At 45.4% G+C, this 23,369-nt stretch overlaps 1 protein-coding gene across 3 annotated transcripts in view; it reads left to right on the forward strand.

Annotated features, from left to right (window-relative positions):
* The window catches only part of TTLL4 (tubulin tyrosine ligase like 4), a 37,551-nt gene extending 19,832 nt beyond the window's left edge, over nt 1-17,719 (forward strand). For 2 of the 3 annotated variants that reach the window (XM_012740272.3, XM_076005951.1), the window contains 18 exons: nt 2,428-4,018; nt 4,896-5,005; nt 5,364-5,427; nt 6,862-6,986; nt 7,414-7,524; nt 7,871-7,947; nt 8,606-8,797; nt 8,901-8,983; nt 9,199-9,327; nt 9,834-9,956; nt 10,223-10,321; nt 10,993-11,127; nt 11,953-12,090; nt 14,384-14,486; nt 15,135-15,345; nt 15,483-15,553; nt 16,645-16,730; nt 17,166-17,719. In XM_012740272.3, coding sequence (XP_012595726.2) covers nt 2,526-4,018; nt 4,896-5,005; nt 5,364-5,427; nt 6,862-6,986; nt 7,414-7,524; nt 7,871-7,947; nt 8,606-8,797; nt 8,901-8,983; nt 9,199-9,327; nt 9,834-9,956; nt 10,223-10,321; nt 10,993-11,127; nt 11,953-12,090; nt 14,384-14,486; nt 15,135-15,345; nt 15,483-15,553; nt 16,645-16,730; nt 17,166-17,430 — 3,615 coding nt within the window. In that variant the 5' untranslated portion in view covers nt 2,428-2,525 and the 3' untranslated portion in view covers nt 17,431-17,719. The remainder of the gene's footprint in view (nt 1-2,427; nt 4,019-4,895; nt 5,006-5,363; nt 5,428-6,861; nt 6,987-7,413; nt 7,525-7,870; nt 7,948-8,605; nt 8,798-8,900; nt 8,984-9,198; nt 9,328-9,833; nt 9,957-10,222; nt 10,322-10,992; nt 11,128-11,952; nt 12,091-14,383; nt 14,487-15,134; nt 15,346-15,482; nt 15,554-16,644; nt 16,731-17,165) is intronic. The other variant, XM_076005952.1, reaches the window with a different exon arrangement.
* Nucleotides 17,720-23,369: the final 5,650 nt, after the last annotated feature.

Consider the following 23,369-nt stretch of genomic DNA (forward strand, 5'->3'; position numbering starts at 1 on the left):
TTACCCTTTCATTTACCATACTTTTCTAAGTTTATTTAATCATCAGAATATTGAGCACTTACTGTGGGTCAGACATTGTACTGGGGACATCAGCGGGAGGGAAACATGCTCTTTGCCCCTAGTCAAATGAGTTAGTTCATTATTAAAGCTAATGTGATGTGAACAATGATGGTGGCATGCACAGAAGTGAGGAATCCTTATTCAAACTGAGGCATCAGGAAACACTACCTGGAGAAGGTGAAGTTTGAGCTGATTTTTTCAAGTCAGGTGACAGAGAGTGAAAGCTCTTCAAGAACTAGCAATTATAAAGGCATGAAGGTCTGAGATGGCTTGATGCACATGGAGAGTCACTAGCAGGGTTGTTTTCAAGGGGATACCAGCTGGAGCTTTCATTTCCTTAGCGATTTTCCTCCATCATTTTGGTGTGTCTGTTGTGTTGCATTTGTGGGGCAAGTTGTAGATTCCTGAAACAGGGTTAAGGTGAGTCAGGACTGTGAATCTGTTGAATGCACACAGCACACACATTCACACTCACACAGTCTCGTAAAATCATGGGAAGGAGTTGACTCTTCCCTTTGTGGATCCTTCTCTACCATAAGTGCACAGTATAATTGTTCCCTCATGGTATTTCTGTGGTTTGAACTTATGTGGAGGTCCATTTTCTGTCACCTCATTTTGAGATTACTGGCCTCAAAATCTAGTTTCAGCATATGCTATTTTTAGCCCACTGTGATTTTGAATATTGGCAGTGATGCATTGTGAGTTTTTTGTGCTCTCTTTGAGAAAGTAGGTCAACTTTTGCAGGAAAAGAGGATGATTTCATGAGGCTTCTGCAGTTGTTCTGTTGGTGTTGTCCATTCCTGTAGCTGTAGGTGGCAAGCTTAGATCTTTCTTGGACATTATTCTCTTATCAAAATACAAGATCCTCTCCCTAGTTTTGTGTTTTCAATGTAACTGGACTAAAAAACACTCTGTTGCCGGGCGCGGTGGCTCACACCTGTAATCTTAGCACTCTGGGAGGCTGAGGCGGGTGGATTGCTCAAGGTCAGGAGTTCAAAATTAGCCTGAGCGAGACCCATCTCTACTAAAAAAATAGAAAGAAACTAATTGACCAACTAAAAATATACATACAAAAAATTAGCCAGGCATGGTGGCACATGCCTGTAGTTCCAGCTACTTGAGAGGCTGATGCAGGAGGATCGCTTGAGCCCAGGAGATTGAGGTTGCTGTGAGCTAGGCTGACACCACAACACTCACTCTAGCCTGGGCAATAGAGTGAGACTCTGTCTCAAAAAAAAAACACTCTGTTAATTTCTTCTCCCTGGCTACTCTGAAAACACCTGATGAAGGTGTCAGGAATCCATTCAGAATTATCCCTGATGAATGACTTCTTAGAGACCAGTTTTGGTATTTTCCCCTGGATGCTGCCATGAAAGCAGGTCCACCTTTCCCTGCAGTTGTAAAAACTGGAGAATATTTTGTGAATTCAATTTAGAAAGTAAGTGACCATGCTGAATAAGCTGTTTGTGTCCCAGAGCTACAAGGCTTGTTCAGAAGTTTTGCCTTAAAGGAAACATCGAATGAGAAGACGTAGGAGAGATCAGCCCAAACTGAAGCTTTGGAGTAAAGAAAGCTCTCCTCTTTGTCTTGCCTCTGTCTTCTGCTCCCTGAACTCTGCTATCCCTTCGTGGCTGCTGGAAATGAAGTCATTTTAAGTAAAAATAATATTGGTATTTAGTTCTGTTTTCTTTCTTTTTTTCCCCCACCAACACACAGGATGGAATTTGAGTCTGTATAGTTAGCAAGACTCTTGAAGAGATGAAATTGCTGTGTTAGCTCCAGAATAAACTCCAGGGTTAGCAGGGACACTGTCTGCTCCTGTCTGAACTTGTCATGCTTAATTGTGACAAGCAGATCAGAGGCATCTGAGAGTTGGTTTAGGTAGCAGTAGATATAAAATGTATTCTCAGATAATCTTTGGTCTTTCAGAATTGGTGGTGAGGAGGAAGCCATCAGCAGGTTTCTCTGTCACTTCCAAACTTGCCTTATTCTTAGCCACATTGGTTTTGAGGTGAGGGAAGATAGCCACTCATGTAAAGTCATGGATGATGAGACAGAAAGATATACCCTTCTTTGGAGAGAGGAAATTTTCTGAGTGAGAAAGGGAGGACATATGACCAGCCTCAGGACGGTGGCACCTTTAAATCTTGGTCTTTGATGAAGCCCACTTTGATCATGTGATGGCACTGAGAAGACCACTGAAACTCTCTGGAAATCTAGTGTTCTTCCCCCAGGGCACCAAATGATAACCAAGACTTGGTTGCCCAAGAAATGCTGAAGTGGGACTGTTGCTTATTTGAGGACCACTGTGGCGTGATGTCCGTCCTCCTGGCACTAAATGTTCACAATCATTTCTCTCCCCTTCAGACTGATGGACTTCAAGAATGCAGCTGCTACTACTGGAGGTGCGTGACACCTTACCTGAGCCTGGCCGTGAGGCCATGTGGCTATGATGTGGGCCCCTCATGGCCTCAGCAAGAACAGAGCACTACAATATTGGCCTCTGCCGGGGAAACAGCTTCAAGCAGAGTGGTCCCTCAGGCACAGTGCCTGCCCCACCACCTGAAAAACTCTCTGGGGGCAAAGTTTGGTCTCAGGCCCATCAGCAGGTGAAGCCAATCTGGAAGCTGGAAAAGAAGCACGTGGGTACGCTATCAGCAGGGTCGAGCCCAGGCCTCTTGGGTGTCCCACCCAAGCCAGCATATTTCTTTTGCCCTGGCACTTTATGTAGTTCTGGGACCACAGCTGTCATTGCAGGCCACAGCAGTTCCTGTTACCTGCACTCTCTTCCAGACTTCTTCAGCAATACCGTGCTGTACCGCCGTTCCAACTATAGACACAAGCCATACCAGCAGCTGGAGTCGTTCTGCTTGCGTTCAAGTTCATTGGAAAAAAGACCTTTTTCTCTCCCTCAAAAGAGCCTCCCTCTCAACCTCACTGCCAGTAAGGCCACTTCTTCCATGGTCTTCCCCACGGCCCAGCCCATGGCATCCCCATCCACAGAACCATACCTCTCCTTGGCAGCAGCTGGCGAAAACCCTTCAGGGAAGAGCGTGGCCTCTGCCTTCTCAGGGAAGATCTCGTCTCCACTGTCCTCCTCCTACAAGCCCATGCTGAATAACAATTCCTTCATGCGGCCAAACAGCACTAGCACTAAAGTGCCTTTATTACAGGCCACAGAGAGCCTGAAGCCAGCATCCTCCCCCAAGATCCAGCGGGTTTCCTGGCATCATTCAGGGGGTACTGGAGACTGTGTACCCCAGCCTGTTGACCATAAGGTGCCCAAGAGCACTGGCACTGTCCTAGATGATGCCACTACTCATATCACCTTGTCTACCCCTAGCTCCCTCAGCACATCCACCACCAGTGTTGCCTCTTCCCGGTACAGCCGGAAAAACTTAGCTACAAGGGCAGAGTCACATCCCTGTGGCCTGAAGGACAGCTCTGATTCCCAGGCTCCAACTAAAGAGATTCGGTTCACTGAGGCTGTGAGGAAGTTGACTTCAAAAGGCTTTGAGAAGATGCCAAGGCAAGGCTACCAGCTTGAACAGTCTTGTTTTGTGAACCCCAGCTTCCAGTGGAACCTCCACAACAGGAACAGGTGGTGGAAACCTGGGGTAGGCCAGCAGTTTCCTCAGGAGGATGCTGGATCAGACGGTAGGATCCTTCCTGGTGCCTCAGACACCTTGGGGTTGGACAGTCCAGTCTTCTGTACCAAACGTATCAGCATTCACCTCCTTGCCTCACATGCCAATGGGCTCAACCACAGCCCTGACTGTGGATCTGTAATTGACCCTTCACCACTTGGAGAAGACAAAGCTCCACTTCTTCCTTTTCCCCCTCAGCCCCTTGGTGTAGCCGACGTGGCCACCCACCTCTCTTCTATCCATCTGGGCCAGTCTGGGCAGGAGGGGTCTGAGGAAGCCAGGCAGCTGGACCCACCTCTTAGGGATACTGGGTAAGTTGGAGGTTGTTTTTAGTTCATTTAGAGCAGTAGAATATATGTACTGTAATTTGGTGGCACTTACTTTGTACCCCTGAAGGTTGGTTTTATCATTTAGCTGCCCTAGAAGTTTTGGTTTTCACTTTAGGGCAGAGGTCAGGAAACTATAACTTGCAAGCCAAATCCTGCTTGTCACCTGCTTTTATAAATAATGTTTTATTAAAATGCAGCTTTGTCCATTCATTTACTATTGTCTATGGCTGCTTTCTTGTGGCAGTGGAGTTTAGTTGTGAAAGATTGTAAAACTGAAAATATTTACTACTTGGTCCTTTAGAGAAAAAGTTTGCTGACCCCTGTTTTAAGTTATAACCAGGAGAGAAATAAGAATTACAAACACCCAATATTGGGGCTTGTGGCTTTCCTACTTTTTCCAAGCCAGATCAGGTTTCCAATCATTCTTGATATGATGACATTCATAATTAGGGCATATACATAGTTGGTTTCTTCTCTTGTGTCTTGTTTTTCTGGAAACTTGATATACTAAGGCCTTGTTCTGAGTTGCCAGAGAGCGGCCTAGGGACATTTGAAGTCAATTACCAGATATTCATTGATGGCTTTTTGTATGTAGGATTTTGTACTTACATGCTGAGGGACATCAAAGAAAGTGGAAAACAGTACTTTTTTGCAAAATGGAGGATGTAAGATTGAGGAACTATGGCTAGAACTAAGCTTTGAGGGCAAGACAAATGAGTTGTGAGGTCCAGGCAAGAGATAGCAGATTGGTAATGGGGAAGAGACAAATACTGAGAGATGATGATGAAAGAATGAGAATCTAACTGTGACCTCTTACAGAATTGGCTGGGCTGGGGCCATGATTCTTTCTTTCTTTTAGTTCTACTACTGACCTCCGGTCAGACCAGGCTGAGACTGAAGATGTAGAAGAAGAACTAATAGATAGTTTGGAAGACTGCTGTAGCAATGATGAGAATGAAGAAGAGGAGGGTGAGTAGGGAACCTTTTCACTTCCAACTAGAGGTTGGTCATGGCCCGCTAGGGAAGGGGCTAATGATTGTGTTTCAGGTCCTTGACTCACGTTACCAACTATATTAATCATTTGCTTTGGGAGGTCTTAAGGGGGGTAGTGACTTGTGAGGGACTTTAATCTCTAATCCTGTCCCTCTGGCCTTGCCTTCTCCCTGCTGCTGTTGAGTTCAAGGAAGGCAGAGCAAGGCAGCAGGGTGGTGCTTGTGGCTCCACAAGAAGGGTTGAGCCCAGGATGTTCAAGGAACAGCTGACTAGTCTTGGTGAGTTTGTGTGGCAGCCTCTTCCAGTTGGAACTTCTCTGATCTTCCTCCCCCAGGAGACTCAGAGTGCTCCTCATTAAGTGCTGTCTCCCCCAGCGAGTCGGTGGCAGCGATCTCTCGGTGAGTGTTGGTTATGTAGATCATTGGTAAATGCCCATTTTCTGTCTCTTTGAGATTATAAGGGGATTAACTACCCAAGTCATTAATGCCCTGAGAACCCCTAATGCATTTTCTTTTCTTTCTCTTTTTTTTTTTTTGAGACAGAGTCTTGCTCTGTTGCCCAGGCTAGAGTGCCATGGCATCAGTCTAGCAGCAACCTAAACTCCTGGGCTCAAGTGATCCTCCTGCCTCAGCCTCCCAGGTGGCTGGGACTAAAGGCGTGTGCCACCACGCCCAGCTATTTTCTTTCTATTTTTAGTAGAGACAGGGTCTTACTCTTGCTCAAGCTGGTCTCAAATTCCTGACCTCAAGCGATCTTCCCACCTGGCCTCCTAGAGTGCTGGGATTACAGGTGTGAGCCACTGCGCCCAGCCTCCTAAAGTATTTTGAACAAATTTTTATGTTTGCTACTTTAGTTTTAGAATAGGGACTAGAATAGTCCCTATTTAGAATAGCCATGGGGGACCAGAAACGTATCTCATCAGTTAGACTTAAAAGCAATACCTTGTTTCTTAGGCTGCAATTTGGGTGCATAGGCTCCAAGAAACTGGTCAAGTAAAAGGCAAATTATTTCAGGAAATATTTTAAAAATTAATAACCAATTAATGAAGAAACATTGTTTGAGGTAAATTGTTAGTCCTTTAGGCCATCTACGTTAGGGTAATTGCCACCTTGCACTATAAATGTGTGCTACTATTAATATCAGAATCAGTTATGACTTAGATATACCACTAATTGGATCTTTTTAAAATGTTCTTTTTCTCCCTCATGAGGTAAATTTTATATTGGGAAATAAGACTGACATTAACTTTAGTAATAAGAAATTATGTAAGGAATTCTCTAGCTTTAATCCAGATTATTTTATTGACTGCCCTTGGTGGAGTCTGAGTGATGTTCATCTCTAACTAGGGAACCAATAACATCAATCTCTTAATGTAGGCCCTTTTCTTTTTAAAAATCTTTACACCTCTTCTCAGATCTTTTGTGCCCTTCCTTTATAATTATCCACATCGTTCTTTTTCTCTCTTCGTTTATTTCTTAGTCTTAGTGTAGCATATTCTTCTTTTGGTATCCACCCAAACTCATTTCCCCCTCTCAGAACCACTCTTTTCAGGGATTTCCCTGGCCAGTGGCTTGTCACAGGAAATATTAGAGCTATATTATGATATAAAGTATTAGAAAACCATGTCTTTAGATGATATTTAATGGTGCAGCTGTGTGTAGGTTAGCCCTAGCACCTTATGGATTAGTATTTCTAACATAATTATTGAGCAATTATCTTTTTAGAATCTTAGTGTAAAAGACAGCACTTGGAAAGAAATTGTATATAGCAGTAGCAACACTTCAGGGCTGTTGCTTTCCCTTTTTCTACTGCATGTTTGTTTTTCATTTTAGGAGCTGTGTGGAAAGTCTGACCAAACCCCTTTCCAATCATGAGAAAGTTGTCCGACCAGCTCTTACCTATAGTCTCTTCCCCAACGTGCCCCCGACCATCTATTTTGGCACTCAGGATGAGAGAGGTAAACCTGGCCAAGTGTCAGAGCCCAGAAGAGCTCCCAGGAGAGGGATGCTAGTTAAGTTGGGAGGAGATGATAGTAGGTGGGAGGGGTTTCCAGAATGGGTGTTGTGGCTATTGTCACACCTGCTTATAACACTAATGTAAGCATTTTCTTATCTGTCTTTCAACTGACCCTCCTCAGCCTTGTGATCTCATGCTTGGTTCATGCCCTCTAACCTGGTCACTTTCCTCCTTTCAATCTCCCCTTTGTTTGTTAGTCATTTCTGCATAGCTCCCTTTCTTCCCCAAGTGTGCTTCTGTGAAACCTGATCTGGAACAATAGTTGGTGACGTAACCAGCCTAAGGGAGGATGGGCAGCAGTGCCTTCTGCTTTGTCTCCTCACCATGACTCTCTTCTTCTCCATGCCCCATCTCCCACCTCTCCCCAGTGGAGAAACTTCCCTGGGAGCAGAGAAAGCTCCTCCGGTGGAAGATGAGCACAGTGACCCCCAACATTGTCAAGCAGACCATTGGGCGGTCTCACTTCAAAATTAGCAAGAGTAAGTCACTTGCCTTACTTGGAGCCTGTCCTCTTTGCCCCAGTAGATGGACTTTGGGTAGCAGGAGAGCCCTAGATACTTCCTGCTATGTGGGGGCAGCTGGGGACCATGTGCTGAAATTTCCAACCTCATAGGGGAGGGCATAGCTCTGAAGGTCCTCTGGGTTTATCCTGTTGCTCAAAATGGGGAGACAGAAAGCCATTGTTCTATCCCTGGCCCCATGCCCAGCTCCATGGCAACTCTTCAAAAACCCAGTCTGGGAGCTGTGCCCAGGGCCAGTGGTATTTCTGGGGCCTCTGGGCCTCTTTCTGTCCTGGGGACTGACTCCCTGCTGTGCCTTCTGTAGGAAATGATGACTGGCTGGGCTGCTGGGGTCACCACATGAAGTCTCCTTGTTTCCGATCCATTCGAGAGCATCAGAAGGTAGGGGCCCTTTTTGAGGAGCTGTTCCCCTGGACTTTGGACTAGGCCAGGAAGAGGAAAATGATAGAAAAGTCAGGGAAGTTTATTGAGGAAAAAGTACAGGAGGGGAGAGTGCAGTGTAAGACTCTAGCAGATCATGAACATCTCTACTTCAGCTGCACTGTCTTGGGCAGTTGCATCCTCTCAAGGACATTTTTCCTTCTGGTGTGTTCTGGATACATTGTCTGTTTTCAGTTTATTGTTTCCCCTGTAACCACACACATTGTCTCCATTCCCACAAGCTGAGTATGTGATGTAAGAGGACTTCTGGTCTCATGTTGGAATGAATTAGTCTCTTGTCCCTACATCTACTAAAGGTCAGATGCTTTCCTGTCCTTGACCCTTAGGTTGTCAAGGGAAAAGATATAACAGCTTTTTCTTTGCACTTAAGATGATTACCATGTTTGTTTCAATCACTATTGTGTTTTGTTTGTGTTTTAATCATCTTTTGGTGCATGCTCAGCTGTTGGGTACTTAAGGACCATTAGGGTGGTGACAACAAGATGAAATAGGAGCTTGGAATGTTGCTAAGAAAGTTGGAATGGTACTGAGTCTTACCATCTTCCTCGTGGTCTCACCTTTGCCCTCCCTCGGCTCTCATCCTTTGTCCCTTCTATAGCTAAACCACTTCCCAGGTTCATTCCAGATTGGGAGGAAGGACCGGCTGTGGCGGAATCTGTCCCGAATGCAGAACCGCTTTGGCAAGAAGGAGTTCAGTTTCTTCCCCCAGTCCTTTATCCTGCCCCAGGATGCCAAGCTCCTGCGCAAAGCCTGGGAGAGCAGCAGCCGCCAAAAGTGGATTGTGAAGCCAGTGAGTGGATCACAGTGGGCAGGAGACTATGGGCTTGAGAGTAGGAAAACAACAGAGTTTTGGGCTCAGAGCAAATCTTGTCTCTTTTCCACTTGCCTTCTAGCCAGCATCAGCTCGAGGCATTGGCATCCAGGTCATTCACAAGTGGAGTCAGCTCCCTAAGCGAAGGCCCCTCCTGGTACAGCGGTGAGCCTGTCTCTTCTCATCTTCCTGCCTCCTTGGCCTCAAGGTTTCCTTCTTACAATGTTCTTCTGCCCTTTGTCCTCCTAGCCAAAGACCTTCCTTGGCCAACTGTTTTAGGTCTTTATCTTAGGGGTTGTTAGCTGGCTTCTGCATTGACTCAGTTACCCATTGAGCCCTGTCATCCTGCTGGATGAGAAGCTGGCCTTTCCCCTATGTAGGTATCTGCACAAACCCTACCTCATCAGTGGCAGCAAGTTTGATCTGCGGATCTATGTTTACGTCACTTCCTACGATCCTCTACGGATTTACCTCTTTTCGGATGGACTTGTCCGCTTTGCCAGTTGCAAGTATGTGATAGTGGGGAGGTGTCACCCTGACAGTATTGGGAATTTATTTTCCCCAGAGGGAGGGAAACTAGAGGACACAACACAGAAAAATAATAAATATTTTGGTAGTTTTTGTTGGCAAGGGGGAAAATAGGAAATAGGAAGTAAGGAGGTTCTCTACTTCACTGAGTCTGGGGAGGGTCTTCTTGCAGGACTGACATGGTTATAAGAGATGAGTTGAGATGTGGTTTTCTAGAACTTTGCCAACAGATATACTTCTTAGGCCCTTGTGGATCTGAGAAGATCTGTGCACATGTCCTTTACCTTCTGGGAATTTGGGGAACCTGTGGCTTCAGGGCCACATGTGGCTCTTCAGATCTTTGAGTGCAGCCCCTCGACCAAATCCAAATTTTACACAACAAATCCTTTTAAAGGCCTTGAGGCCCCAGGTTCCATCTGTGTTCCACAGATGTGTTCCATCTGTGTTCTCACCATCTTACCTCTACCTGTCTTCTCTACACTTTCAGGTATTCCCCTTCCATGAAGAGCCTTGGCAATAAGTTCATGCACCTGACCAACTACAGTGTCAATAAAAAGAATGCTGAATACCAGGCCAACGGAGATGAAACAGCCTGCCAGGGACATAAATGGTACTGAGGGCAGAGTGACCCAGTCCAGTGAAGGCTTAGAGGAAGGAGTATAGGGTTCTGGGGCTTAGGCCCAGATTCAGGGGATGATGAGTGAAGGATTACATAAACTCTTGTCAGTTCAGAATTGATCTGTTTGTAACCAAGTTCATCTCAATTAAAAATGTCAAAGGAAAAGATAAGAAAATACCTTTAGGCCTCTTGTTCCTTTTTCTTTTTCTTCTTCATCACTCTTTCCTAGAATATAACCCCGAATATTCCCCCTGCAGGGCACTGAAAGCTTTGTGGAACTACCTGAACCAGAAAGGAGTCAATAGCGATGCCATCTGGGAGAAGATAAAAGATGTTGTTGTCAAAACCATCATCTCGTGAGTCACACTCCCACTCTGAGTATGGGACCTGCCCCTGAACCCCTCCTTTCTCTTTGGCCTCCACGTTGCTCTGCTCCAGGTTTTGATCATGCTGTAGTTCAGTTATTTTTTATTATTTTTTTTATTTTTTTGAGACAGGGTCTCACTCTGTTGCCCGGTCTAGAGTGCCGGGGCATCAGCCTAGCTCACAGCAACCTCAATCTCCTGGGCTCAAGCAAGCCTCCTGCCTCAGCCTCTTGAGTAGCTGGGACTATAGGCATGCACCATCATGCCCAGCTAATTTTTTCTATATATTTTTAGTTGGCCAATTAATTTCTTTCTATTTATAGTAGAGACAGGGTCTCGCTCTTGCTCAGGCTGGTTTCAAACTCCTGACCTCGAGTGATCCTCCCGCCTCGGACTCCCAGAGTGCTAGGATTACAGGCGTGAGCCACCGCGCCCGGCCTGTGGTTCAGTTTTGAGGATAGGGAATAGGAGGAAGTAGATGGAGTTAAGTTTTGTTCATCTACTAAACTTATCCCCAGGAGCTGGTCAGAGGCATCTCTTGAGAACCACCTTCCCTGTGTTGCTTCTGCCACCTATCTGTGGGCAACTCGATTAGCAGGATAGCTCTGAGTAGGGCCCCCTGAGAAGAACTAAGCCGAATACTTCCCCATCCGCATGACTAGGTCAGAGCCGTACGTGACTAACCTGCTCAAGATGTATGTGCGGCAGCCCTATAGCTGCCACGAGCTCTTTGGTTTCGACATCATGCTGGACGAGAACCTCAAGCCCTGGGTCCTGGAAGTCAACATTTCCCCAAGGTAGGTGATATTCTCAGGACACTCAGAGTAGAATCAGTCCTTCCTGTATTCTCATGATCCCCATTGCCACTCTAGTCTTTGGGAAGATCTTTCCTTCAATAGAATTTGTGTTGTTTTCCCTTCATGGTCTGTGTGTTTATGCATTTACTCATCGTTTGCCATTATCTTAAGGATCTTTGAGAATGGAGAGAGGTTGTTAAATGTTGTTCTTTTCTAGTTGATACCTACCACTTGCTTTCCTCTAGCACTGGGTAGTATACAACCCCCTGGGCAGCAGACCACTGATCCACAGCCTGTTAGGGACCAGGCCACCATGGGAAAATTGTCTTACATGAAACTTAGGAAGGGGAAGGGGGTGGCACGCTGCAGGAGGTGAGCAGCAGGGAGCACTTACAGCCACTCTCCCATTACTTGCATCACCACTTGAGCTCCACCTCAGCTCTACTGTCCCTCACTACCCCCCATCCATGGGAAAATTATCTTCCCATGAAACTAGTCCCTTGTGCCAAAAAGGTTGGGGACTGCTGCTCTAGCAGACCAAAGTCATGGACAACTCTACTACCCTGAGTGAGGTTATTCGCTCTCTTTGGAGCAAGAGACCCTCACAGGGATGACCGTGCGTTTGAATGTTTGAGCATCTTTCATCCTAGGGAAGCCAAGGGAGTAAAGGGAGCTAGCCTGACTTGGGCATGAAAACTTGTGTTTTCCCTTCATGGTCTGTGTGTTTATGCATTTACTCATTGTTTGCCATTATCTTAAGGATTTGCATTCCAGAAACTGTTCTGGAATGCTGCTTTGACCACTTTTTGCATCTTTTCCCTCAAGCCTCCACTCCAACTCTCCACTGGACATCAGCATCAAAGGCCAGATGATCCGTGACCTTCTGAACCTGGCAGGTTTTGTCCTGCCCAGTACAGAGGAAGTCATTTCCAGCCTCAGCAGCTCTAGCAGCTCCACCACCAGGTCAGCCTCTTTGCTTCCGTGAGGCTTGACTGGCAGCATGAACAGCCCTGTGTGATTCTGGGAGGAAATGGCTTCTGGGCATTCCCTCTTGCTTGGGCCTTTGCTGCTTAGTCTCCTACAGTCTACCCACACACCACTGTCTGAAAGTATGTTTGGTTTTACTGCTCCCCTGCTGAGGAATCACGGTGCCTGGAAATCAAATTTCAACCCCTTAGCCAGGTGCATGGAGGTATGCCTATAGTCCCAGCTACTTGGGAGGCTAAGGCTGGGAGGGTTGCTTGAGGCCAGGAGTTCAAGGCCCTAGTGTGCTATAATGGTCATGCCTGTGAATAGCTACTGCACTCCAGCCTGGGAAACATAGCAAGATGTTAAACTCCTTACCTGGACATTTGAGGTTCCAGCCTCCTTTTTTGAGGTACATCTCTATTCCTTTTCCTTGCTCCTGTACTCTGACAAATGATCACTTACAAAACTTCAAGAGTGGAAGAATCCTGAAGGATCAATGAGTCCAGTCTCTTCTCTCAAACATTCATTGCCTCTTGCTGTTCCCCTATAGTATTCTTTCCTCTGCTCACGGGGTTTTTTCCTCCTGAAATGCCCCTCAACCAGACCTACCTTTTGTAACCTCACCTATCCATGAAAGCCTCCCTCGAGACATTTTCATGAAGCCAGCTCAGTTTGGGCTTTTTCCTCCATCCCCCCAAAGCACTTGGAACCACTTTTGAGGGGAAGGAGCTAATATTTAGTTAGTATCTGAGATGTATAAGGAAAAACCTATAACTTACCCTCCTAACAACCTTTTTTTTTTTTTTTTTTTTTTTTTTTGAGACAGAGTCTCACTTTGTTGCCCAGGCTAGAGTGAGTGCCGTGGTGTCAGCCTAGCTCACAGCAACCTCAAACTCCTGGGTTCAAGCAATCCTTCTGCCTCAGCCTCCCGAGTAGCTGGGACTACAGGCATACACCACTATGCCCGTCTAGTTTTTTCTATATATATTAGTTGGCCAATTAATTTCTTTATATTTAAAGTAGAGACGGGGTCTCGCTCTTGCTCAGGCTGGTTTCAAACTCCTGACCTCGAGCAATCCGCCCACCTCGGCCTCCCAGAGTGTGCTAGGATTACAGGCGTGAGCCACCTCGCCCAGCCCCCAACAACCTTGTAAGGTTAGTATTAGTATCTGCAGTTTACAGATGAGAAAACTGAAGATCACTGGGATTGAATAACCCATCCAAGATCATTCAGCTAGAGAGTGGTAGGACTGGAATTCAAAGCCTGATTTGCCTGATAACAAAACTTGCTTTCCCCACTGTACCCTGTAGACTCAAGTTTGGCTCTGTCCTGTAGTTAATTGATCATTTGACTCGGTCCACCTGCCATAGTATAAGCTCCTTGGAGGCAGGGGTTCCTTTTAAAAGACAGGGTTTTGGCCGGCGTGGTGACTCACGCCTGTAATCCTAGCACCCTGGGAGGCCAAGACAGGCGGATCGCTTGAGGTCAGGAGTTCGAAACCAGCCAAGCAAGAATGAGACCCCATCTCTACTAAAAATAGAAAGAAATTTATTGGCCAACTAAAAATATATAGAAAAAATTAGCCGGGCATGGTGGCGCATGCCTGTAGTCCCAGCTACTCGGGAGGCCGAGACAGAAGGATTGCTCAAGCCCAGGAGTTTGAGGTTGCTGTGAGCTAGGCTGATGCCACGGCACTCACTCTAGCCTGGGCAATAAAGTTGAGACTCTGTCTCAAAAAAAAAAAAAGACAGGGTTTTTTTAGAGGCAAGGTCTTGCTATGTTGCTCAGTCTGTCCTTGAACTCCTAGGCTCCCGCCTCAGCTTTGCAAGAAGCTGTGACTACAGGTACATGCCACCACGTGGCTTCAGTCGTCTTTGTATCTCTCTCAGTAGTGATCGCAGTAATTGTAGTAACATGGATGATGAAACTGAGGTGTGAAGAAGTTAAGTCCCTTACCCAGGGTCATGCAGTGGGTAGGGCAGAGTTGGGTACATAGTAAGTATTCTCTGAATTGAACTGAATTGAAGTATACAATAATTAGCTTATTCCAGGGTCCTCTCTACTCATAATTCAGATTCAACCTAAAGAGGGTACTTCGTACTTTGTTAGTTCAGTGGAGTGCCGTTTAGTTTGATCTATTCAAGTAACAAACATCGGTTCCTGTGTCTTTGTCTTCTCTTAAGAAGGGTGTCTTTCTGGGCTGGACCTTCTCTCCATATTTCCTCAGGATGTGAAGCTGCTGACCCTACCCTTTGCTTTTTTTCCACCTCTTGCCCCTTGCCTTAGCCTGCCCAGCTCCCCCAGGGACAAATGTCAAATGACTCCAGAGCATTTCACTGCACAGAAGATGAAAAAAGCCTATTATCTGACAGAGAAAATCCCTGATCAGGTAGGAGATTGGTCTTCCCCCTCAATGCCAGCAGAAAGATTCCCTGGTCAGACATTTGGGACCCTAAGGCAACCAGTTTTTCCTCTCTCTAGAATAGGGTTTTTTAACCCAGGTCTGTGATCTCGTTGGTTTGCAGAGATTTGTTAGCGTGGATGGTATTCTGGGAGAGAGTTGATTGTCTTTATCATGTTTTCAAGAATCACTGCTCTTAGCATAATGCTGCTTTGGCCCATTCTTGGGTCTGACCTGCAGAGTCTCTTTCCCTAGGAGGTAGAGTGAGACCTGGGAGGCTTGGCCTTCTCCGAGCAGATGAGGGAGCCAGCTAGAAGAGTGGCGGGTCCAAGGCTGGTGCCAAGTCTGAGTTGCTGGATCGCCATCTTGCCTTTATCCAACAAACCACTTAACCTCTTAGCCCCAGTGGCTCCCCTGACCCCAAATAAGAGTTATGTTTCCCCATCAGCTATATTCAGTAGACTTAGGAACAGATGAGGTACAGAGCTGGCCCACCAGGCTGCTATAGTGGTCCCATGAAAGTTCTGGAGCTGTAGAACCCCAGTGCCACACTGCCCGTCTCCCAACTTCTTGATTCTCTGCCTCCGGCTTACACTGTCTGTCACACTCTCTCCCTCCCTGTTCCTTGGACCATAGGACTTCTACGCATCTGTGCTGGATGTCCTGACTCCAGATGATGTTCGGATTCTGGTTGAGATGGAAGATGAGTTTTCTCGCCGTGGTCAATTTGAACGAGTTTTTCCTTCTCGGATCTCTTCTCGCTATCTCCGCTTTTTTGAGCAGCCACGATATTTCAACATTCTCACCACCCAGTGGGAACAGAAATACCATGGCAACAAGCTCAAAGGTGATGTGCCCTCAGGAGGCCGTGTATAGTGAGAGATTAAATTTCAGTAGACCAAGAAATGGGCATCTCTGGAAAGAAGAATTGGCCAACTGATTCCACCCTCTTAAGTCTCCCAACCCCTGCTAATCTTGTTCTAGGAGTAGATCTGCTTCGGAGTTGGTGCTACAAAGGATTCCACACAGGAGTTGTCTCTGACTCTGCTCCAGTGGTGAGTGCTGCCAGTGTTGGGGGACAGCTCCTTCTCAGGCTCCCCCTCCTTTGCCTTAAGAGTGCAGCAGGAGGCCGGGCATGGTGGCTCACGCCTGTAATCCTAGCTCTCTGGGAGGCCAAGGCAGGCGGATTGCTTGAGGTCAGGAGTTCAAAACCAGCCTGAGCAAGAGCGAGACTCCGTCTCTACTATAAATAGGAAGAAATTAATTGGCCAATTGATATATATATATATAAAAAATTACCCGGGCATAGTGGCGCATGCCTGTAGTCCCAGCTACTCGGGAGGCTGAGGCAGGAGGATTGCTTGAGCCCAGGAGTTTGAGGTTGCTGTGAGCTAGGCTGATGCCATGGCACTCACTCTAGCCTGGACAACAAAGCAAGACTCTGTCTCAAAAAAAAAAAAAAAAAAGAGTGCAGCAGGAGTTGGGTTGTAGATACAGACTCTCTCACCTCTCTTCTAGGCCCAGCCTCTGAGTCTCATCACCCTTTCCTTTCAAGGGAATAATTACCTCCAGGATTCCCTGGGTGCCTTTCTTTCAAGGATCAAAAAGTGCCGGCAGGGCGTGGTGGCTCACGCCTGTAATCCTAGCACTCTGGGAGGCTGAGGTGGGCGGATTGCTCAAGGTCAGGAGTTCAAAACCAGCCTGAGCAAGAGCAAGACCCCGTCTCTACTATAAATAGAAAGAAATTAATTGGCCAACTAATATATATAGAAAAAATTAGCCAGGCATGGTGGCGCATGCCTGTAGTCCCAGCTACTTGGGAGGCTGAGGCAGGAGGATCACTTGAGCCCAGGAGATTGAGGCTGCTGTGAGCTAGGCTGATGCCACGGCACTCACTCTAGCCTGGGCAACAAAGTGAGACTCTGTCTCAAAAAAAAAAAAAAACAGTGCTTTGTAGGCTTTAACTTCTTGTCTGATTCAGGAAAGAACCAAGACTTTTTCCCACATGGGCCAATGCCTGAAGGGTAGGGAAGGGGGGAGAGCCCCTAATCAGTCAGGTAGAGCTGGAAAAAAGAGTCCCAATTCCCCAGACTCCTTCCTTGCCTCTGCCTAGCCCTTTTGGCCTCATTGCTTCCTTTGCTCTTAGTGGTCTCTCCCGACATCACTTCCGACCGTCCCAAAAGGTGACGTAGCGCTCAATGCCTTCAGCAAATCGGAGACTGGCAAGCTGGGGTGAGTCTGCCTGGGCAAGGGAAGGGCTGCTGGCTGTGAGTTTGAGGAGTTTTCTTCCCAGACTGTGGCAGTGAGTTAGCATTATCCAACTGGGGGTAGTTGGGAGTATCAGAGTATACAGCCACCTTGTCCTCTTCCTGGTGGTTCTTGGTATGCCCAGTGGAACTAAGCTAGAGCATAGAAGCATTTGCTGAAGCTGCCACTTGCAGCCATGCCTGCTAGGTTTAGAAGTCCTTAGCCCTCCTGTCCTCACCCACATTCAAACTTGTACATAGCGCTCAAGTCTTCAGGTAAATAAAATATTTTTATGGTTATTAATATATTCGTATCATTATGGTCTACAGCACCATAATGTTCTGAATGCCTGGTCCAGACTCTGAAGGCAAATCCCAAGTTAAAGTGTCAGCCACTTCTTTCCCCACATGTTCCCTTCAGAAAACACAGCTCCTCCGAGGGAAGCCCACTGCTGTCTGAACACGGGACCACACCCAAGCCTAAGAAGACTCAGGCTGACCTTCCCCCTTTTCCCCGGAAACCCAGTTCCTCCAAGGACAGTGAGGATTCCAGCAGAGAGCCCAGCCTCTCCACCCAAATGTCACTGTCACCTGCAGTCAAGTACTCTGGGCAGACTTCAAGACTTTCTGCTTCTTCTACTTCACAGTCATCCAGTGACTCCCTCATGGCTGCTGTGAGCCTATAACTGGCCTCTCTCCACAAGCCTCTGCCAAGGAGCACCAGCGTCAGCTACCTCATGGGAACCAGCCTGCTGACCAGCCTGACTTTGCCCTCCACCTTGCCCCTCATCAGAGTATTTTTTGAAGTGGTTGCATTGTAGAGATGGGTATTTGGAGGGCTGGAGGGATGGTGGTGATGGGGAGAAGGTGAGGAAGGTTCACCCCCTGTCACCCGTCCGCCTGTCTGGCACCTCGTATCTCAGCAGAGAAGCCAGTGATGGCCACCCAGCCTTATAAAGCAGGGTTTGGTTTCTACTTTCAGAGAGCCACGTGTGGTTTGTTTTGGGCCTTGGTGCAATTGTTGAGTTGTAGCTAAAGAGGAGAAAACATACTGAACATAATTGAGCCAGAAGTCCTCTGTCCTGTCATTGAGGGGGTGCCTCTGAAGGTCCTCATTTCCTTAGGTCGCTCCTCCCCTCTCCTCCACCCCTGTCCTGAAGAACCACTTTCAGAAACCTTTGGCTTCCTCAGTACACAGGCAGGAGAGGCCACAACATGTTGAGCCCATTTCATGTCATTCAGGTCTTGAAAACTGGGGACTTTACCTCCATTCATAAACCCACACAGCCAGTAGCCCCAGGTCTTCCTTTTCTGACCTCACATTGCTGTTTGTTCAGCCTTCTAGACTTATCTCTCATATATGTCACCTCTTTAGCTGTTGACTTTCTCTGAGGTGTGAGAGGTCCTGTGAACTTTGTGAATTTCCCATGGCCCTAGTGAAGGAGGCCAGATAATCCCAGTTGCTGTTAATCATGTCTATATATCAAAGGACACATTCCATGGGGAGGGTGGAAGGAGATGTGGTTTCCCCACAACACAGAAGTCTAGTGTTCTGCCCTCCAGCAAGCAGGGTCTGGCGGCTTGGCAGCTGGATTTCAGGAGCAGTCACCACTGAACCCAGTTTTCCTAAGGGAACACAGGACTGACTGGGTTCAAGGCCACAGAACAGGTAGATACCTGCCAATCCTAAGGCCATGTTGCTCAATAATTGTAGGATGGGCTTCCATTCTTCCAGTCAGACCTCTGCCTAAAGTCTTGTACATAACAGAATCTACCTCCCTCTAGACTCAGTGAACAGTGAGTGTTGAATAAATGTTGACTGAGTGAACTGTACATACAGAGACCTTGAAGGACCTGAGCACTTGAACCAGAAGTTCTACTTTCTTACCTGGGGGAGGCACAAGGTGGGAGAGTTTCATCTGAAAGGTATTTTCACTGGAACCATGCTCCTTCCTAACCCAGCACTTGCTGCTTACCTCTTCCCCAGCCCCTGCCGTCCCTTGACTTAGTTCCCCTAGCAGTGGCACATACAAGGAGCCATTTGACCCCATGTCTCTGATACGCAGGTTTTACCTTTGCATATGAGGCAGGAAGCTCCGCTACTCAGCTTCCCTCTGGTTGCCCTCATTCCCTCGAGCTTTGGAAAGAGACTCCCCTGCTTCATGGCTCCTGGAGTTCTGTGGCAAGATGGGGCGGAGCCCTGGAAAGATTGCTGAGAGGCCTGACTGGGTTCAAGGCCACAGAGCAGGTAGCTGTCTGCCAATCCCAAGGCCATGTTGACAGTTGTAAAGAAAGCTTGGTGACAAAGTCCAGGGCAGCACCTACTGCTCAATAATAAGGACTTTAAAGTTGAGCCATAGTGGGAAAGGTCCTTGACAGTCCTGTTAAATCTTTTCCCATATAATTGAGGCAAACTCCCTCTCATGCTCCTGGGTACAGTATTCTAGTGCAGATGAGGGGAGTATGCGGCCTGCCTTAGAGAAAGCCAGATACCTGCTTAGCAGCTTTGTTGTGGTTGGTCATCCCTGCACGGACTTAGGCGTGGAGACGTGTGTGAGTTGGTTTACTCCTTGAAAACCAATTTCAGTTCTTTGGTCTGAGATTCCCCCGTTTACATGCCACAGGTGGAGAAGGACCAGCATTGCAGCTCGGTGAGGGTTGAGTGGAGGGTAGTGGGTGAGAGGGGAAGGACTTAGGAAAAGAAATGAGCGATGAGAATATAGTGGTCTTAGTAGTTTAAAACATGTTTATACATACACTATTTTAAGTTTTCATCACATTTGAGCATCTGATAGGTGTGGATGTTTCTCTGGGTGGGAGAAAGGTATGAGACTTATGTATCACATTTACCTTTCACTCTTGAGAGAAAATTAAATTGTGTATTAAGGATTCAGCATATGTACTTCAGCACCAAATACCACAATATAAGGTATTCAGCTGAATAGGGATTTTTGAGAAGTAATGGGATTTTTTTTGTAAAAGTTTAAGTTTGGGAGGATAGTGAAATAAATATTTTTCAGACTATGTCAGTTGTTTTTCTAAGTCGATAACTTACCCAGTCTGTTTGGAGGAAGAGAAACAAGTGTTCCTGAGACAAGGAGTGAAGTTCAGGCTATTTCTAGAGTAGTACAATAAGGATGTGGGGTGGACAGGGTGGTCACTATTCCTGCTTATTTCAAATCCACTCAGGATTGATGGGAAACTCAGTTTCTTGGAATAAATACTAACACAGAGGTGGCATTGTGTCAGGAAAAGATTGAGAACTTCAGAGGCTGACCTTGGGTTTAAAGCCCCAGGTCTGCCATTTACCGTGTGACCTTGGGTATGTCATTTAACTTTTTAAGTCTCCATTTGTTTATAATATGAATATAATACCTACATTCCAGGGTTGTGGAAATTTAAGCCAAGCATAGTAAAAGTAAGTGCTGAGGACACTTATGCACGGTCACTCCTTTCTCCACTTGCTGTCCAAACTCTGTGCCTTGGGTAGGGATAGGCAGGCAAGAAATGTAAAACCCTTTCTTCAAGGGAAGTGGAGCAACTATAAAGATATTTTAGAAGTGAATGGGCCAGAACAGGGTCTAGATATTTCAGCACTCTCACCTTTCACCCCAGTGCATACAGAAACATCATCATGATGATTTATTCTCTTGTTACGTTATCACTGGTTTGGCGATTTATTTCTTTGGTTAAATATTCCACAGTCAGAATGCAAATTCCCTGGGGAAGAAAGCACATTAGGTATCAAGAGTATGTGAATTGAATGAGATTAGTAAGTTACTTCAAGAGAGGCTTTGATAAGAAAGGGAAAGCAAGGGAGCAGTGGGGGTCAGGTAGCTAGAAAGGAGAGATGCATGGTACAGAAAATAGAGACCTTGGTTGGAGCAGGAGCCAAAGAACAGGTTACAGGCACATTCTCATAAGCGTCAGGCTATTTGCCTAAGGGTGACTATTCCTCCTGTCACCTGAGCCAAAGGATACCTGATGGCCTGTGGGACAACCCAAAACACTGGTAAGGGCCAATGGAAGAGGTAGGTCATCTGGACACAAAGACCTTTCCACCTCCTCAGTTGAGTTACCGAAGACAAGGTGATCACCGAAGACAGCCAGGGGATCTCCCCTCCTGGCTTCTTGATTTGTTCTCTAAGGTTCACCTCTCACTACTACTCAAATCCCCTGCTTTGAGACTTGGAAACATGGATGATTTTCAGAGATGTGTGGCTAAGAGAGCTCCATTTTATGCCCTTTGAGATTCTGATTGAGCTTCTCAGACAATCCTTTGCCTTTTAGATTTCCCTGGTGGCTGAGTTTGCACACTCATTAATATCCAGGGGTCACACAGGCTCATTTGACTTGCCTCTTAACCAGCTTTGGACCAGTGAAGCTGCAAGCAGTCTTACGTTGCTCTTAAGATTTTTCACATAGGTGAAAGAACACAAGAAGGATCAATAGCAGGATAGTTTCTAAAACCTATTTGTGCCTTTATTATAATAGACTGAGACGCTTGGAATGGCAGGGACTGCCATAGGAAAAGCTAACAGAATTTTGAAAAGATACTTAATCTAAGTTTCAATTAGTAAACTGGAGATACCAAAGCCTACCTTATAGAATAGTTATGAGGATTAAATAAAGAAAAAGTCAAGTACCTAGCAAAGTGCCTGATACATATATATATATATGGTACAGATTTAATATAGTAGATTCTAAAACAGATCAAAAACTACCACCAAAAATAATTCTTCCTTAAAATAATGATATAGTACACAATGATACTACATAGATACACAATGATACACTATAGTACACAATGATACTACAATACTATTACAATAGCATGTTAATATTATAAAACTATGGTAAAAATATGCTTTCATTCTATTCACAGAAGTTTAAAACAGGATTTGAGATAATTAGCTTAGATATGTTAGAGGCCCTATTAGAGAAGAATAATTTAAACTACAGTGATATACAACTTGCTGAAATTGCTCAAGTTTAAAAGATAAAAGATCAAGAATCAGTGAGACTGGAGCAACTGGAATCCACATGTTACTGGTGGGAATGCAAAATGGCACATTGGAAACTAGCTTGGTAGTTCCTCATAAAGTGAAACATACCCTTAACACATGACCTAGCAGTTCCGCTCCTATAGGCAAATGTTCATAGCAGCTTGGTTCATAGTTCCAAAAACTTGGAAACAACCATTTATCCAACAATGAATAAACAAATTGTGATATATGTGATGGAATACAACTTGGATATTAAGGAACAAACTGATTTATGCAACAACGTGGATGAATCTTAGCATAATACTAAGTGAAAATGAGAAACAAAAAACTACATACTTTATGATTCCATAATATTCTAGAAAAGGCAAACTATGGTCACAGAAAGCAGATTATGGGTGCTAAGGACAACCATAATGAGGGGGTTGACTACAAGGGGGCATAGGCTTAAGATTCTGTATCTTGATTGTGGTGCTGGTTACATGAGTGTATATAATTGTTGAAACTCATCAAATTGTACACTTAAATGGGAGAGTAGTAGTGTGTGTAAGTAAATAAAACTGATTTTTTTAAAGCACAGGGAGATACCATTTCATGAGTCATATGCAAATTAAAACCACAATGAGATAACACTAGAATACTTAAACTTTAAAAGGCAGCCACATCTAAATGTTGGAGAGAATGTACAGCAATTGGGGCTTTCATACATGACTAGTGCAACCACTATAGAACGCTAACAGTTTCTTAAAAAGGTAACATATATCTACCTATGACTCAGCAATTCTATTCCATGGTATTCTCCAAAGAAAAGGAAAAGAAAAAAAACACAAAATCACATGTCCACCAGAATGTTTATTGTAGCTTTCTTCATAATAACAAAAAATTGGGAACAACCCAAATGCCTCTCAACAGAGATAGATAAACTGTGGCATGGAATCATGGAATACTGCTCAGTAATTAAAAGAAACAAGCTACTGGTTTATCAACAACATGGATGGATGAATCTCAAAAGCGTTGAGTGAAAGAAGGCAGAGTGCATACCGTATAATTAAATGTAACCTGTAGGGGTTAATACTATAGTAAGAAAAGACTCACAAACTTTCTGAGGTGATGACAGCGCTCTAATTCTTGGTTTGGGTGTTACATGGGTGATGCACTTGTTAATACTCAAATTGTACATTTAAGACCTGTGCAATTTAAGGATAGCATTTAAAAAATTGAAGTGAAGTTGACATAAAATTATTAATAGTTTAAAGTGAACAATTCAGTGGTATTTATTAAACTCACCATGTTGTGCAACTGCCAGCTCTATCTAGTTCCAAAACATTTTCATCAACCTAAAAGGAAACCTGTGCCCATTAAGCAGTTGCTCCCTACTCCCTCTCTCCCATCCCTAGCAACTACGAATCTGCTTTCTGTTTCTGCAGATTTACCTATTCTGGATATTTCATATAAATGGAATGATACATGACCATTTGTGTCTGGCCTTTGAGCATGTGAATGTGAGCATGTGAATGAACCTTTGAGGTTCATTCACTTTGTAACATATATTACAATGGAATAATATTCCATTGCATGTATATAGCACAATTTGTTTATTCCTCCATTGATGGGCATTTGGG

This window comes from Microcebus murinus, chromosome 8, assembly GCF_040939455.1.
Source record: "Microcebus murinus isolate Inina chromosome 8, M.murinus_Inina_mat1.0, whole genome shotgun sequence".
NCBI lineage: Eukaryota > Metazoa > Chordata > Mammalia > Primates > Cheirogaleidae > Microcebus > Microcebus murinus.